The 16,498-nt window shown below is 44.5% G+C and overlaps 2 protein-coding genes across 6 annotated transcripts; one reads left to right on the top strand and one right to left on the bottom strand.

The window, feature by feature from the left end:
• Positions 1-1,399: 1,399 nt before the first annotated feature.
• acbd3 (acyl-Coenzyme A binding domain containing 3) lies at positions 1,400-11,191 on the bottom strand. 5 transcript variants are annotated; one of them, XM_084560614.1, is made up of 8 exons: positions 10,897-11,191; positions 7,472-7,613; positions 7,084-7,224; positions 6,751-6,909; positions 6,448-6,622; positions 4,967-5,213; positions 4,162-4,446; positions 1,400-3,794 (listed from the first exon to the last, which is right to left on the bottom strand). In XM_084560614.1, exons 1-8 carry the CDS (start codon positions 11,162-11,164, stop codon positions 3,580-3,582), a joined length of 1,632 nt encoding a protein of 543 aa, XP_084416740.1. In that variant the 5' UTR covers positions 11,165-11,191; the 3' UTR covers positions 1,400-3,579. The 5 variants fall into 5 exon arrangements, with proteins under 5 accessions (XP_084416740.1, XP_084416736.1, XP_084416737.1 ...); XM_084560610.1 differs by having other exon boundaries at positions 4,162-4,449; positions 6,724-6,909; positions 10,897-11,188; XM_084560611.1 differs by having other exon boundaries at positions 6,724-6,909; positions 10,897-11,188.
• Positions 11,192-14,812: 3,621 nt separating this feature from the next.
• Positions 14,813-16,289, top strand: mixl1 (Mix paired-like homeobox). The gene is made up of 4 exons (XM_084560142.1): positions 14,813-14,970; positions 15,087-15,307; positions 15,420-15,546; positions 15,692-16,289. The coding sequence occupies exons 1-4, from the start codon at positions 14,874-14,876 to the stop codon at positions 16,258-16,260; spliced, it is 1,014 nt and encodes a 337-aa protein (XP_084416268.1). The 5' UTR covers positions 14,813-14,873; the 3' UTR covers positions 16,261-16,289.
• The last annotated feature ends 209 nt before the right edge of the window (positions 16,290-16,498 follow it).

Here is a 16,498-nt window from a genome sequence, read left to right as displayed (position 1 = left end):
CAAAAAGTGTTTGACAGGAAAGCAGCATGAGGATGACACATTTGGCGGTGATGGAAAAAGGAACCAGCCAGATAATGGTCTGTTGCTCCAAGGTCATTTTTCGTGTCCTCGCTTTCCCAACAGAGCCTTCTTTGTTTGTTCAAAATGCTATTGTCTGAAACTGAACTTATTGACTGTTCAGAAAGGCAAGAAGTTGTCATGTAACTACAGAATAACTACTAATACAATTAATTAAATCTGCATTCCTGGGCTCTCCTTAGTTTTAGTAGATCCACTGTGAAAAATAGTGTATTTAGTGTAACCTCAGCAAATCTTTTCATATGAGTAAAGGTTTAATACGGTGTTTTTTGAAATGTTGTTGTGTTTTCCGAAATGTCGTTGTGTCCTGTGACCTTCGTGGCCACCGTAGCTAAAGGAACCAGAGGTTAAACATTCCCTTCAGACCCTGTGTCCATTCCAGTGGACATGACATACGTATTTGTGGCTCTAAACCCATAAAAACGCTGTGATCGAGTCATGTCAGCATTGCGGGTTGTCCAATCACAATCGAGTCTCGACTTTGAGAACGGTCTGAAAGAGTGACAGACGTGGGACGAGACAAACATAGCTCAGCGACTGAAGAGAGGGATGAGTAAGTGTTCAGACCTGTACACAGACAAATATGCAGACATCCAGTTGTTTCGGTCATAACTGATTAATGACTATGTGGAAAAACTCTTATCTTAAAGGGGAACTACTGTGTTTTTACAACCTGGACCTTATTTCTGGCATAAAATACGGTTGTTTACTCACCCATATAACTTCAGTGTAATTTGTATTCCCTCGGGAGATAATTAGATCCGCGTATATCAATATAGTGGGAGTGACTGGGGCACCGAAACGCAGCCTCTAAATAACGCATTATCTGCCGCGAAACTCGTTCATTTCGCCAACATTTTCTTATGATACGCTAGTGCTATTCCCCGTTGAGTCCGGAGTTACGTGTTATCAGCAGATAATGCGTTATTTAAAGGCTGTGTTTCGGTGCCCTGATCACTCTTGCTAAATTGATATACGCTTATCTAATTATCTCCTGAATGAGTGCAAACGAAAACAAAAGTGATATTGGTGAGTAAACGATGGTATTTTATGCTAGAAATAAGGTCCAGGTTGTAAAAAAACAGTAGTTCCCCTTTAAGTCTTATTTCTCTTAAGTTTTCATGACATTTTATGACAATCAATTCCTGCCGTCCACTGTAATGGACATGAAAAAATATTAATAAAAACACAGGTTTGTTTCTATGTTAGAAACGAATTAAAATCAGTTGGACAAAAAATATTATGCCTAGCAGAAAAACAAATGCAGGTCTGAAGGGGTTAAACTTTATCTGCAAGGAATAAACAAAAGCCAACCATTCAGTTCAAGAGATGAAGATAAGTTTAATCAAGATTAAATATATGCCCAAAAAGATTTTGCAACTCAAAAGAGAGATCCAAACAAGTCAAAACAATACAAAAAGATGAGCTTTTCTCTCCGCCGTGTCAATACATTTTCATACTTCCTACAAGTTTGGGACTTTCATTCGGGGTAAAGTGTAAATCTCATTCACCTTATTTTACAGTGCATCGATTTGCAAAACCATATTCTGTCTTCCGCGTCTAAAAACCCACACATAAACTCATTTATAGAATTATTTACATACAAGGCTTGAACAAGTCAACTCAAACCATTTGGGGGTGAGCGGTAAGAAACTCAACAGAAACACACATCAACACATATCAGAAGATATGGGAGCTTCCTTAGAGGCTGAGTTAAGCCGCACGTTGGTGACGTTTTGTTACACGAATCACTGAACGGATCGGTGGCAGAATCAGTTAAATCATGTTAAACTGGAGGGTTACCCGACTTCCATACTCCACCGACCGCCCGAAAGTTTGGCTGCATACAAAAATGCACAGGATAAAGTGGGATAAAGTGAAACCGGACGCCCGTTCGGCAACCATCATTCGGACTCAAGAGTACAGGTAATACAACACCGCTCACAATGCACCAAAATGTCAGGCGCACAAAGCATCCATGTGTGACGCACGACTGAACAGAACGAATCTGGATAACGGCAACGAAATGCTTTTAAGCACTGAGTTAGTAAGCAACCACGTCACCCAGGACACAATTATAACTCAGTTTATTCACAATACTTGAGTCCATTCATAGCAGAGAGGGGGGGGGGGGGGAAATAAAAGTTATGGAACAAAACATTTTGTGATAGTTTTCAATGCCACACACACATGTAACAATGTGTAATGACCTCCGAAAGCGTGGGAGGTTAGTGGATTTTTTTATTTTCACTTGTGTGCCGGTACAGCAAACCTGGATTACACAGAGATGATCAACGCACACACACAAACCTCCTCCTGTGTGTACGAGTTTAAAGTAATGCGGTTGTGTGTTGTTAGCATACAAACAGGGAAGGTGAAACAAACTGAAACACACTGATATTAAAAAAAAAAAAAAAAAAAAGAAATTGTAGGGGAAAGGGGGAAACAAATATTTGCTTTTAAACTTCTTACTTTATATCACACGCTGAGATGCTTGTGTTTACGGGGCCAGAAGGCCGACAATCATACTTACCCTTAACACCCGTGTGGCTGAACGACTTCTTTTTTTTTTTTTTTTTTTTGTCCTTCATAAATTAAGCCATTAAAGAAACCTACTCCTGGCGCACTCCGTCAATCGGACAGTATAAAGAAATAAAGGCGTGTGCAAGAATGAGCCGTAAAGAAGAAAAAAAAAAACTAGACCGCTGCCTCCGCTAAACAACAACCCCGACAGATCTTCACATATGCACGGCTGCTAGGGAAGAGAATAACAGACTACTGTTTTACAACAAACAGGATGGCGTAGTTTGCGTACGAGGGCGTGTTTTATTATTTTTTTTTTAATGAGAGACAAAGGTCAGAAGATCTCTGAGCAGAAGGCATAGTGTTATGAAGCGTGTTTGCGGTGGGTTTGAAACAATCGTCCTCGCAGGATGGTGAACGACCGGCAAACGGAAGGTGTCGGCTCACGGAGCGTCGGACTTCATTCGCGGTTGTGAAAGCGTCAAACTCGGGTGGACAGCGCTGTGCCGGGGTGGGTGGGTGGGTGACAGAAGAGAAGCCCAGGAGGTCGGGGAGGGGCGGGATGAGGGGGTTGAGGGGTGGTAAAATACAACATGAGAGTGTAGTCCTACAGCTTGGTGTATGTGAGCGCAGCTGGGACAGGCGGTGAATACACGACAGGGATACACACTCCTCTTCCAAGGGCTCGGTGATGAGATCTAGCATGGATGTAACTTGGGTCACGCACACACACACGCACACACACACACACAACATACATATTAGTCCACTCTCCACACCAAGGCTCCAGATGTGTCTCTTTGTCACCCTCTGGTGGTTTTATCCAGTATAGACCGGGTTTCGCTTTCTCCTCACACATACACACAAACACAGGCCGACTTCACACAAATCTCCACCTGCGCACGCACACACACACACGCACACATACGTGAACGTACACACACACTCCTTGGCTCCCCCTTTTGTCTGTAGTCAGGCTTATCTGGTGTAGTAGACTCTGTAGTAAACACTCTTGGAGCGCCAGAGTGAGTAGGAGTTGTCAAACTTGAGGAGGTAGACCCCGCGGCCGGGGTACTGGTGGCTGCCGGCGTACACCTCCTCGTGACAGTCCCGCCGGTAAACCGGCACAATCTCGTCCACCTGGGGCTTCCCCGCGTCCTTCTTCGCCTTCTCCTCCTCGTTGGGAGGATCGCCTGTGGAAAGGAGAGCGGCGTGAGCTTTTCCAAAAAGACGCAGGAGGTTTATAACAAAATCTGACACAACCTCCCTACAGTTATTAAACTCTACCACTGGGGTTGTGCTATAGGACTCCTAGCTTATCTTATCGTCCACTTTTGTCCACACAGTGGCTCTGGTTTCTGTCGGAAAGAGAATAAGCAGGATGTGTGCCTCCCCGAAGACAGTATATGTGGTCAGCGGATGTTTAACTATGGCATACACACATTCTGAACGCAAGATAAGTGAAGAACACACGCTTCTATTCAAAGCCAGCCGCTGTCAAACAGCCACCACGATTTGAATATATGTTAAAACAAGAACACCGCGGGTTTATCCGCTCACCTTCCTCCTCCTCGTCCTCGTCGCTGGACTCCGACACGTGCACGCTGACCGAGGCGGAGGCGGCGTCCGTCCACTCGAAGAACACCCCGAAGCCGATGTCGTAATAGTCCGTGGCGAACTCCCAGAACAGGTAGGAGCCCTCCTCGTGGGTGGGGACCCGCACCGTCACCACCTCGCCGCGCCCCACCGTGATCACGCTGTCCGCGTCCTGCCGGATCTTCTCCTTGAAGTCCTTGATCTGCGGCCGCGTCCACATGGAGGGAGCGGCTATGACGGGCGGGGAGTCTGCTGCGATGGAGGAGGACGAGAGAGGGAGAGAGATAGAGAGACGTTTTACGCTCTGCAAACTCTACAAATGCAATTTTCCTATTAGAAAGGGAACATTTAATCTCCTAATGAGCGATTTCCTTCCAGCGTATACAGAGTGAACGGCAAATTAGCTCCACTAAGAGGATACTTAAGACATCTGATTATGCTGCGTCTTTCATAATGGACAGAGAGATGAGAGGAGGGAGAGAGCATCCAGTATGAGTACATATAACTAATGTATTTAGTTTATTTCTATGCTGCCATTCTTCTGTAGGCAGAATGTGTGGCAGGATACCTAAACCAGCACACTATCATATATCCTGCTCCAGCTCTTCTCCTCCCTGCCCTCCGAGTCACACCAACAAGGACACAGCACATAAGAATCAGGTTTCAGCTTTGGCATAAGCCTTCGTTTGTTTAACTGAGGAAAATGAAGACCCTCCTTTCTGCGTGAGGTCGAGTCTTGGGACAAATAAAAAACTACAGCGCCACCAACCTAACAACGGCCCATTCTCCGAGACCTCCTCCGCGTGCTCAGGCTCCGGCTCCCGGTCCATGCTCTCCGAGTAAGAGTCCGAATGGCCTCCGTTGACCGTCGGGGCTTCCTCGCCGGCGAGCAGTGGAGCGGCGCACAGCGGCCCCGCTGCCGAGGCGGGGATGGGCTCGCCGCTGTTGAAGCCGCTGGACTCTAAGGTGCCGTGCACCACTGAATCGGCTTGCTGCTGCTGCTTCTGTAAGGCCGCCTAGGAAGACGGGGAAGACGGTGGCTTTAGTGAAAAGGAACTTGTTCTCTATGACGAGATGCATCTTTAGTTGCCTGAAAACACTACGAATGTTTTCATGTAAGAGTAATAAAGTGACCTTTTTAATTCTGCCACGCATCAGCTTTCAACACTTTTCAGGAGAAACCATACTCGATATTTCAGGAAGATGCAGGAAATGAAATATATTTTTCAGGGATGCACCTGAAAAATTTGGCCGAAATTTTATCGCCCAAAATTTTATCGCCGAAACAACACGGCCGAAACAGGATGTTGTGATGATGCAAGCAACAACTGCAGCTGTTTTTCGGCCAAAATTTTTCGGTGCATCCCTAGAAAAATTGCTGCGATTGTTGCTTGTACGTGTTGTTTCGCCGATAAATGTATCCGAAATTTTTCAATCGAAAAAAAAAATAATGCACTTTTGGGCCATTTACAGACAAAAAATAGCTGCGGTTGTTGCTTGTATCATCACAACATCCTGTTTTGGCCGTGTTGTTTCAGCCGTGTTGTTTCGGCGATAGAATTTGGGCGATAAAATTTGGGCGATAAAATTTCGGCGATGAAATTTCGGCCAAATTTTTCGGTGCATCCCTAAAAAATATATTTCATTTCCTGCATCTTCCTGAAATCTCGAGAATGGTTTCTCCTGAAAAGTGTTGAAAGCTGATGTGTGGCAGAATTAAAAAGGTCACTGCATTACTCTTACATGAACACATTCGGACATTTATCGCCGAAACAACACGTGCAAGTAACAACCGCAGCAATTTTCTAAGGATGCACCGAAAATTTTCGGCCGAAAAACCGAAAATGCACTTTCGGGTCATTTTCGGCTGAAAAACCGCTGCGGTTGTTGCTTCCATCATCACAACATCCTGTGTCGGCCGTGTTGTTTCGACGATAAAATTTCGGCCAAAAATGGCTCGAAAGTGGTTTTTCGTTTTTACGCCATTTATTGCCGAAACAACACGTGTAAGCAACAACCGCAGCAATTTTCGAAAAAAATATATTTAATTTCCTGCATCTTCCGGAAATCTTGAGAATGATTTCTCCTGAAAAGTGTTGAAAGCTGATGCGTGGCAGAATTAAAAAGGTCACTGAATCTTTAAAAAGAAAATCTTTCCAAAGTCTATTCTACATACTTTTCTACTAACTGCAAAAGGAAAAACTAAAATCAGTAAATGGCGGTGAGTGCCGCTGAGGTTGTGCATGCTACCTGTTGCTGGGCCAGCTGGACCTGGTAGAGCTGCTGCATGTACTGCTGGTAGTGCTGCTCCTGAAGCTGACGGATGAGGCCCAGCTGTTGCTCCGGGCTGTTGGGGTACTGCTGAGCAGCGTACTGCTGGAACTGCACCGCCGTTTGGGCGTTCAGCGCCGCCATTATCTGTTGTCTGGTTAAAACAGCAGAAGAGGAATAAAATCAGTAACGGCGGAGAAAGCTGTCGGGCTTTCAAAGTTTTAGTGAGATGGTGAGATATTAAAGTCATGTTACGCAAAAACATCACGCCGATGCCCGTACTTCTGCTGCTCGATCCGTAGCCTCTCCTCCTCCACCTGCCTCCTCTCCTCATCCTCTCTCCTCTGCCGCTCCTCCTCCTCGAGCCTCCGCCTCTCCTCCTCCTGCCTTTGCCGCTCCCTCTCCTCCTCCTCCAGCCTCTGACGCTCCTCCTCTTCTTTCCTGCGGGATGAGCAAACGGATAATTGAAGGGCCTAAATAATGCACACGTTACTGCACGTCGGTCTAAATTAAATATTAACGAGCTGAATGGAACAAACAGAATCTCAGTCAGTGTTTAGACACTAAAGCAGAGGAATGCCACCACCCCCACCCTTAGGGAAACAGAAACCTTACCTTCTCCTCTCCTGCTCCTCCCTTTCGATCTTGTGTGAAGTGACGTAGGGGGCAAAGAGGTTGCAGCATTTGTTGAGCAGCTTGACAAACTCCACCATGGCCTCCTCCTTCTCCATGTTCCCAAGGGACGCCCACTCTTTCCTGCACACAGAGGAAGATAAACGTAAAAATGGCAACTAATTAATGGGCAGAGTGAGCTTTTTGTTTAAAAACACTTTCATTCTGAACCGTGCGTTAAAAATCTGCTAATTTCCAACCAAAGTTACTAATTAAATAGGTCTACGTGGGCCGTCCGCCGAATGGACAGCAACGCAAAACGCGGTAAAAAAAAATAACTGGAATGTTTAATACGATCCAAAGGTCACACACACACACACACTCAGGTTACCTGCGGTCGTTGCCCAGGACATCAAAGAAGCCGACCTCCGGCGAAGCGTCGGGATTGTACGGGCCGAGCAGCACCTGCTTGTGCAGGGCCACTAGCCGAAGCTTCTCCTCGTACGTCGGGTGGAAGGCCTTGCCGTCCTTATCTGAGAGGACAGATTGTGGAGGAAGTGAAGTTTATTTGTTTCATGCCCACGTGTGTCGTAACAGGATCAAGATTCTTGTGCTTATAGACTATAGCAGAGGTATTCAACATGGGGTCCGCGACCCCTAGGGGGTCCGTGGGGGTACTGCAGGGGGGGTCGCGAACTTTTTGTCACTAAATTCACATATACATAAGTAGGGGGTCCCCGCTCCGTCTCTCCATCAGTTTGGGGGTCCTTGGCCTGGAAAACGTTGAAGACCCGTGGACTGTAGAGTAATGTAAAGAACAGTTTACCCTCCTGCTGTGATTTCCGCGCCTAATATCAGCAAACAAACACGCGCCGAGATTCCTTCAGACATACAAACATTATCTCTAAGCTGAGCTGAGCTGAGCTGAGGTAAGGTGAGGCAATAAGCAGATTTGTGTATACAAGTTGAGCAAGAAGGCCGAACCCCTAACTGACACAATGACAAGACATACAAAGCCTTAGATTCCTATCAACCGAGCCATAACCTGTTAGTACAGTCATCACAAGTGATAGGCTCAAACACAAAAAAACGGCGCATACGGACAAGTGTTACTCTTCTGCGAGACTTACCGGCTAGTTAAACTTGTTTGTTTTGTTGCAATTGCATAAAATATTTGAAATGTTGCTGTCACAGTGGGTGAAATAATAACGCTTGGTGAGGTGGAGGTAACTTAAAGATCAATGGCGTGGCTGCAGACCGGCATTCAAACGAATCAATGTAGTAAAATCAGATGAAAATTCAGCGCACACAATATATTAATTCATTCATTATCTATTACCACTTGTCCTCTGGAGCCTGTGGCAGGTATCGCTGGGCGAAAGGCGCGGTAGAATCGGTACAATAATGCTAAGGTACAATAATTAGGCTAAATATGAATATAAAACAGCAAATATATTTAAATAGTCTGTATTTTAGAAGAGATTACGTTCAGATCAGCTTATCCAGTTCGGATTATAGTGTGAAGAACAACAATCGGGCATTAAAATGTCCTCTGTTTGTCTTGGGTGTGCCTATAAAATACGAGAATCTGGTTCTAGATAGCTAGATATTTTATTTATTCCGTGGGAACCACTTGCCTGTATCGCAAACAATGGCGTCTTAAAATATACGAGCAGCGGACATGTACGCTCTGCAGCACGATAGTTGAAAGCAATCCAGCGGAGGGAGGCCGAGGCTGCAGCTGCAACAGCCTTCGCGAGAGAGTAAACAGCACTCGCTCAAACCGCTCTCCAACAGCCAGGAGAAAACTGAACCCATCTGCTGCCGCGAATCTCAGCGTGGGCTGGCTTTGTCGGACGCTGCCACCAATGCCAGGGCAGAGGGAGCGTGAGCGTGCACGTGGCCTTTACAATGTGTGAAAGACGCCGATGACCTTCTGTAAGATCCGACGGGTGAATCGGAAAGAAAAGCAGCAGGACGAGGGAGGGAGGGAGGGAGATGACCATACGGTGGGTGGCATTTTTTTCTGTCACATTTGACAAACAAAGTGACAAACAGCCACAAGGTACAGGGCTAAACATCTGTAGTATTTGCACGGTGTCTTGTGATCCAGATGTTGCGTTATTAAAGGGGAACTACTGTTTTTTTTTTGTTTTTTTTTTACAACCTGGACTTTATTTTGAGCATAAAATACGATCGTTTACTCACCCATATAATTTTTGCGTAATTTGTAGTCGTTCGGAAGATATTTAGATCTGCGTATATCCATATAGTGGGAGTGAATGGGGCACCGAAACGCAGCCTCTAAATAACGCATTATCTGCTGCGAAACTCGTTCATTTCACCAATATTTTGTTAGCGTACGCTAGTGCTAGTCCACGTTGAGTCCGGAGTTGCCTGTTATCATCATCCGGGGTCTGTAGGTCAATCTAGATGTCTTTTGACCTAGATGATGTCATCTCTGAGCGTCAGCTTGTTTACCTGTAATTTGCTACTGCTAGTTTTTTGCAACATGGCTGAATATTTTTCCGATTCTGAGGTTGTGGACGAACCATAGGTAGTAGCAACTCAACGGGGGAATAGCACTAGCGTACGATAACAAAATATTGGTGAAATGAACGAGTTTCGCAGCAGATAATGCGTTATTTAGAGGCTGCGTTTCGGTGCCCCATTCACTCCCACTATATGGATATCTCCCGACTGACTGCAAATTACACAAACATTATATGGGTGAGTAAACAACCGTATTTTATGCAAGAAATAAGGTCCAGGTTGTAAACTTGATCTCGTCTTCTAGCTGGACTGTGAGGTAACATTATTCCATATGTCTTTTACATTTTACGCAGAGATGGTTGAACTGAAACGCCCGCATCCGCCAGCTGAACAGGTTTATCCGCCGCAGCGCATCCTGGTACATGTAGGCAGAGCAATAACAGTAATAGCAATGCCAGCAGGAGAACTCAGGAAGCTTTCCCAGCACACACAGTGGAATTTATTGCTTCGGTCGACTATAATTACCCTCAACCAAGATCAGATAGCCGCACATAAAGTGGCCATTTATCCTTTTAAGATGTCTAATAGGCCCTTCGGCTTGCGGGCGTGCGTTCAAGTTGTAGCAGGATGGGAGTGGTGAATGAATGCGATGCCAGTTGTAAAAGCACTGTGCACACGTGGCTATAAAGAAGCAGCAGCAGCAGCACTGTGTGGACTAAAAACTAGTTTGATCGAGGACCCGTGAGCAAGGCAGGTAGGCAGGCAGGTGCATCTTCTAGGCTGATACACCTTATCCTAGTGTGTATATCAGCTGATAGTTGACATGCAGCCTCCCTTCAGATGCAGCAGCTGAGGCAGGGCGTGTTAAAGCTCCCAAACAAATCATTACTAGCCACCAGCCAGTCATTCAGTCAGGATGAATGGATGGCTTCCTGCTTTAGCCGATGGAGCAGTCGCATGATTTACAGGCTCATGACAGGTCAGGTTACTCAACCCAAACCCAGAGGGAAGACACGCAAAGACAGCGCCAGGACATCTTCCTTCGACACATGCGGACGCTACTTGGAAACGTCGAGCTTGTTGTCGTCTTCTCCACGGAGAGCTAACAGCTTTGTTAGCAGCGTTAGCCGCGAAGCTAGTTTAACGTTGCGACTGACGGTCGGTTGTGACAGCTAGCAAGCTAACGCTAGCAACATGCTAACCCTCAACCTGGAGAGCGACTCCGTTTAACGTTAGCTCTCGACCGTTAGCCGTTTATCCCTGCTTTGAATCTACTCGCTCGTAAAAAAATAAAATAAATAAAAATAAAAAAATGCAAAATACCTTTGAAAAATTTAAGGGCCATTCCGTACAGCTCCTGCAGAGGAAAGCTCCATTTCCTCTCTATCGCAGATTTGGAGGTCTCTCCATCTTCGCCGTCAGCGACACCCGGCGTGTCGGTCCCGGGCTCCGCGGGTGCGGGGTCCGGCTCCTCCGCCTGGCTCTGCTCGCCCTCCGGGTCTGGGCTGAGGGTGAGGCCATCGATGGAAACTTCGAGCCGGCTAGAAGTAGCGCTGTCGAGGTCGCCGCTCTGAACCTCTGTCGCCATCATGTAGACTGTCAGCTGAAGCGGCCACGTACCTACTTCCGTTTAGACTTGGCGGAAGTTCCGGTTGTTGTTTTTTTCGGTAAATAATGACGACGCTCTAATCAAACATTTACATGTTATTTTATTTGTTTATTCATTTACATGGACACGCGGAACTTTTATGAAACGGAAAAAATTTCGAAAATAATATATTTTGAATTTTACGGCACCGTAAAATCTAATTTCTTATATTAAAAAAAACGTAACATCTAATTATATATATATATAAAATAAAATAAAATAAAAATACAGCAATACATAGTTTGAATTTTATGGCACCATAAAATCTAATTTCTTATATTTAAAAAAAAATAAAAATAAAAATACAGCAATACATATTTTGAATTTTATGGCACCATAAAATCTAACTTCATATAAAAATAAATAAATAAACAAATAAAAATACAGCAAAACATAGTTTGAATTTTACAGCATTGTAACATCTAATTTCATATATAAAACAAATTAAATTAAATTTAGATACAGCAAATTTTATTGCACAGTAAAATCTAATTTCTTATATTTAAAAAAATAAAATAAAAATACAGCAATACATATTTTGAATTTTATGGCACCATAAAATCTAACTTCATATAAAAAATAAATAAATAAATAAAAATACAGCAATACATAGTTTGAATTTTACAGCACTGTAACATCTAATTTCATATATAAAACAAATAAAATAAAATTACAGAAATACATATTTTGAATTTTATGGCACCGTAGAATCTAATTTCATTTATATAAAAAAATAAAATAGAAATACAGTAATGCAATTTTACAGCACTGTAAAATCTCACATAAAAACAATATAAAAATATAAAAAATATATATATTTTTTTTTTCGAAATTAAACAATAATATGTAAATTATTTCGTTCATAAAAAAATACTTTCTTGTGTCTTCTTTAGATTTCTGAAGAACTTTTGTCTAAACATACCACTGTGCGATTATTAAAACTGTACTGTATTTTCACAAACATGTTAAAAATGAAAAGCGTCATAAATTGTGGAATAAAGGACACGATGGTGCATTTTGCTTCACAAAGTTCTGTATCTGCAGTTAACCTGAGATCCTTTTTTCTTTGACAACAATTAAGGTCTTCTGCTTGGTCGATGTTTTTTAAAAATGTATTCTGAAAAGAAGGAAAGACAATCGTACAGAAGGAGAGATATGACAATCTTTTAGCTGACATTTAGTTATGTATTGAAAATTTTCATGTTACATTGACTCCAATTCATAAGCAATAACCTCATAATGATTATTGACGTGTTTGCCAAAGGTGATTCGTTGGTTTTAATGTACACGCCAACCACAACCAAAACACCCAGGCACTAACCGGTATCATATTTATGCACATTTACACCGAGAACACGGTTCTATTAGGAGCGTTCGAAGGCACTTCCAACACCTTAAAATATCCCTCAAATACACAAAGGCCGCGCTCATAACAAAGACTTAGACTTAGACTTAGACAGACTTTATTTGTCATTTAGATTTTCATCAAAAGGCACATAAGGCTGCTGACATTCTAACATATCTCTGCAAACTTGTGAGGATAATTTGGCTGTCTGTCTGCAGGATAAATGTATAGTGGCCTGGTCAAACAGAGCTCCGTCTTTAGAGGTGTGAATGTGTTTTTGTTTTTTACCTACAGAGGCAGCTGCCTACTGGAAACGGCCACGAGTGATCTGAAAGTGTTTGAAGTGCAGACTGTCAACAACATTTTTAACCAAGTCACATCTGTTTTTAATCGACTTACAATAGTACACTCTAATATGACATAATGCTAAAGGCAAAGCAATGGTCCTGAATGTGCAATGCTGGATTTGTTGTGTTACTGATCACAACTTGTCTCCATGTCCAGCGCTCATAAAATCTGTCACTGACTGTCACACAAGATCAGGAACTCGGACACCCGGATTTTAGCATAGATAGCGATCTGGTCTGTGCACGCAGGCAATACCCAATTAGTGCCCTCAGACAAAGCAGCCTATGATCTGTGAATGTCTTACGAGCGCGTCCCGCCAGCACAAAGCTGCAAGTGTCAGATTACAGAAGTCAGTAAGTGCTGATGTAGAGATGGGGAAATGACACAAGGGCTATCACGGATATTTTTGTATTTTCAAATACTTTGTGTGCACAAGCTCGATACTGTTTTTCATCCTTGCTCTAGCTGTTCTGAGCTGAGACCTGATTCTGATTCTAAAATCCCCAAGTTCCACAAGTCAGTAAGAGCATCACCGCAGAAAGTTTCCAAGTTAAACGCTCACTAAACACAAGTAGATTCCCAAATATGCAGCGTACTCCCCCGAGTGATGGCGACAACCCTATAAATCTTGGGCTGCTGCTGCAACGGGTCTGGAAATCATTTATTTATTCTACCACAGCTGAATAAGTCAAACACAGAGCACAAAATGCACCCACCCAAAAATAAAAAAATAAAAATTCTCACAACTTCTCTGACCTTAAAAGGTCATTCCTGCAAATCTTGTGCACAAATGGAAACAAATTAGTGTGTCTGGGGAGCTCCCTGACCTCTTGACTGCTGGATCCCCCTCCGAACCGAGTGGATGTGCCTCATTCAGCAACAAGTGCCCACTCCTGGCTTCTTTTGAACTGAGGTTTGTGTATTGAGGTTGCCGCTGAAAGGAGAACAGGAAGCATAATTTCCCACGGGGTGCAGATCAGCGCGGATCAGCTCACGGCCCGTTTTTGACACACAAACCTCCAGCACAACAAACGGTTCTGAATATTAATGAACGGTGCACGAAACAATACTTATTTAAGCAAATGTGCCGTACATTGTTCAGATCCAGTTTCTCCTGTGTGAAAATAAGTGCTTCTTTGATTTTAATGTGCAGTAGATTTAATATCCATGCCTTTTGTGCTATTAGATGAGGGAAAACTACCAATTTGATGAACTAACCTTGTGCTTTAAGGAAATTTTCATGTGATATTCTAATTTCAGGCATTTTACTCAGATTGTAATACTGTTCCAGCCTGGTTCATGCTTTTTTAAGAAGTGTTTAGAGACAAAAAACAATATTTGACATGAGCTGGCTGCATTAAAAGTACACAAGTTCCTGTTTTCTGGGCACATAAGTTGCATGCACCTTGAAGAACTTTCCTCATCTCATGCAGTCTCCATGTTGGAATCCTTGTCATGCTGAAGAGCTGCAGTCAAGCATGCAGTTTAATACAGAGCTGTTAATACTCCTGGATGTCCTGATCTGGAGTCAGATTATATCAGACATGCGTTTCTCGTGTCCTCTCTTAAAGCCCTTTGAACCTCTGCCCCGTCCGAGGCCGTTTCCGACCGCCTCTCTTTGAAGGCTACGGATCCATCATTGCTTCATCCATCCCAAAGCGGATAAATGTTTTCTCTGCAGATGTGTATTGAGCGCGCAGATTCCATTAAAACGTCTTTAAACAAGACCCGCGGCCGCTCCACCAGCGCTCCACCGTTTCCAGGTGTGATGGCTTCACACCTCCGAGGGGCCCGCAGACGTCTGAAGTCGCTGCGCGGCCGCTGCAGTGCCAGTCGGCACTAATGGCCGCCCCATTCACACGTCCGGGCAGCAGCACCTTTGATCGCGGGAGGATTTAACTCCGGCCAGCACGTTGCTCTCAAACTCACTCGGCGTCCGGAGGTAAGACGTGGAGGATCATGTCTGCAGTTAATGGGAATATGCGCGTCGGGGACCTGAATCACTTCCAGATGTATCACGAAGGGCCCCTGCCGATGAACAGCATGGTGAATTCAGGTACGAGGACCTCAGCGCCAACTTGGTCCTGCGCGTAATTTACGCACAGGTCCTATAACGTCCTGTTTGTGCGACTCCTACTTACCCACATCCCGTCCTGTGCGTTTTGTTTTCAGATTACGGAGCCTCTGAGGTCACAAAGTACTTGAACTCATCAAGCTCTGCTCCGGCTGGGGACAAATGCGTCGCGATCCTGACCCACCGGAGGAAGAGGACCAATTTCACCCAGCAGCAGATCGAGGTGCTGGAAAAGGTTTACTCGGACACTAAATATCCCGACATCTACCTGCGAGAGAGACTGGAGGCTCTGACTGGATTACCAGAGTCCAGAATTCAGGTAAAAGTCCAATTTTTTTTTTAATTTTAAAGTGTTTGAGGTACAGATAATGCCAGAATATTCCCGTGTCCTCATGTTTTGTTTTGATTTTTTCTTATTTCGCAAATTTCAGGTGTGGTTTCAGAACAGAAGGGCCAAGTCTCGTCGCCAAGTTGGCTCATCTGTGTCCATGAAGGTGGCCAACGCGCCAGCAGCTGGGCCTTTTACTCAGCTCCAGAGCAGGATGGGTCCAGAAAAAGGTAATTACTCGATACTCAAGCACCAAGTACATGAAAAATGGATTTTCTTGTCTTTTAATTGAAAGAAAAAAGAATAAAACCTTTATTTTAGTGTTTCTACATTTCAGAATTAACACTTTATTTTTTATTTTTTCCCTCCATTCAGTTTATGACAACAGCGCCGAGGTGCATAGGATCGGAGGTTTTGGACTCGAGGACACCTTCAGGCCCACGATGCACCAAGGCGCCGAGGACGCGCACAGGAGCGCGGGCCTCCCGGGCAAACCCAGCAGCTACGACCACGCGCCCGTCTCCTGCATCTACGACAACCCGGAAGGAGTCCGAGTGAAGTCCGAGCAGATGCAGCGGCACAAGCTGAGCGTCGCCGTCCCCGTCCCCAGCCGCAGCGTGCACCTCTACCCGAAGGAGAGCCAGCACCACCACGCGAAAACCGGCATGTCCGGCGGCGGCAGCGGCGGCGGCGGCCAGGGTGGGAAGGTCCTGGTGGAGTACGACAACTTCCCACCCAACAAAACCATCGGGCCCGAGATGAAAGTCGTGATCCCTCCCATCCCGACTCAGAATAGCTTCAGCAGGTCGTCGCCGAAGGAGAACGGGCGCCAGATGCGGTATTCCCAAGTGAGGGCCACGGGGGTCAGTCAGGCGCAGGACTTTACCGACTCCGATTCCGACTGGGAAAACGAGGCCATGGTTGGTTTTGGTGGCTTCATGTGACAAGAGCCGGTGTAAATGAAACACCATGTATCATAAGAGGCGCGAACATTTGTATTTATTGTAATATAGTAATGCTGAATGTTGAAGAAAGTAAGTGTTTATTGGTTTAATCTGGATTCTATTTGTGAATAAAAAAAAAAAGATGAGGCGTTCAAGGACGGTGTCGCAATATTATGTTTAATATAAAAAGACGGAAACATTTATATACAACTGCCCCGGGGCACTCTCATATACAACT

The sequence above is a fragment of the Chelon labrosus genome, assembly GCF_963514085.1.
Source record: "Chelon labrosus genome assembly, chromosome: 14".
NCBI lineage: Eukaryota > Metazoa > Chordata > Actinopteri > Mugiliformes > Mugilidae > Chelon > Chelon labrosus.
This window is presented reverse-complemented; position numbering and strand designations above follow the sequence as displayed.

What these genes read in the sequence shown, in the direction of transcription:
- acbd3 (XM_084560610.1), bottom strand. Translation starts at nt 11,164, where the DNA reads ATGATGGCGACAGAGGTTCAGAGCGGCGACCTCGACAGCGCTACTTCT. An exon ending in TCCAGCTGGCCCAGCAACAG is followed by an intron (nt 5,214 to 6,447) that starts GTAGCATGCACA and finishes CCGTCTTCCTAG; the next exon opens with GCGGCCTTACAGAAGCAGCA. An exon ending in GGAGAATGGGCCGTTGTTAG is followed by an intron (nt 4,450 to 4,966) that starts GTTGGTGGCGCT and finishes CCTCCATCGCAG; the next exon opens with CAGACTCCCCGCCCGTCATA.
- mixl1 (XM_084560142.1), top strand. Translation starts at nt 14,874, where the DNA reads ATGTCTGCAGTTAATGGGAATATGCGCGTCGGGGACCTGAATCACTTC. An exon ending in TACCAGAGTCCAGAATTCAG is followed by an intron (nt 15,308 to 15,419) that starts GTAAAAGTCCAA and finishes CGCAAATTTCAG; the next exon opens with GTGTGGTTTCAGAACAGAAG. An exon ending in CAGGATGGGTCCAGAAAAAG is followed by an intron (nt 15,547 to 15,691) that starts GTAATTACTCGA and finishes CCCTCCATTCAG; the next exon opens with TTTATGACAACAGCGCCGAG.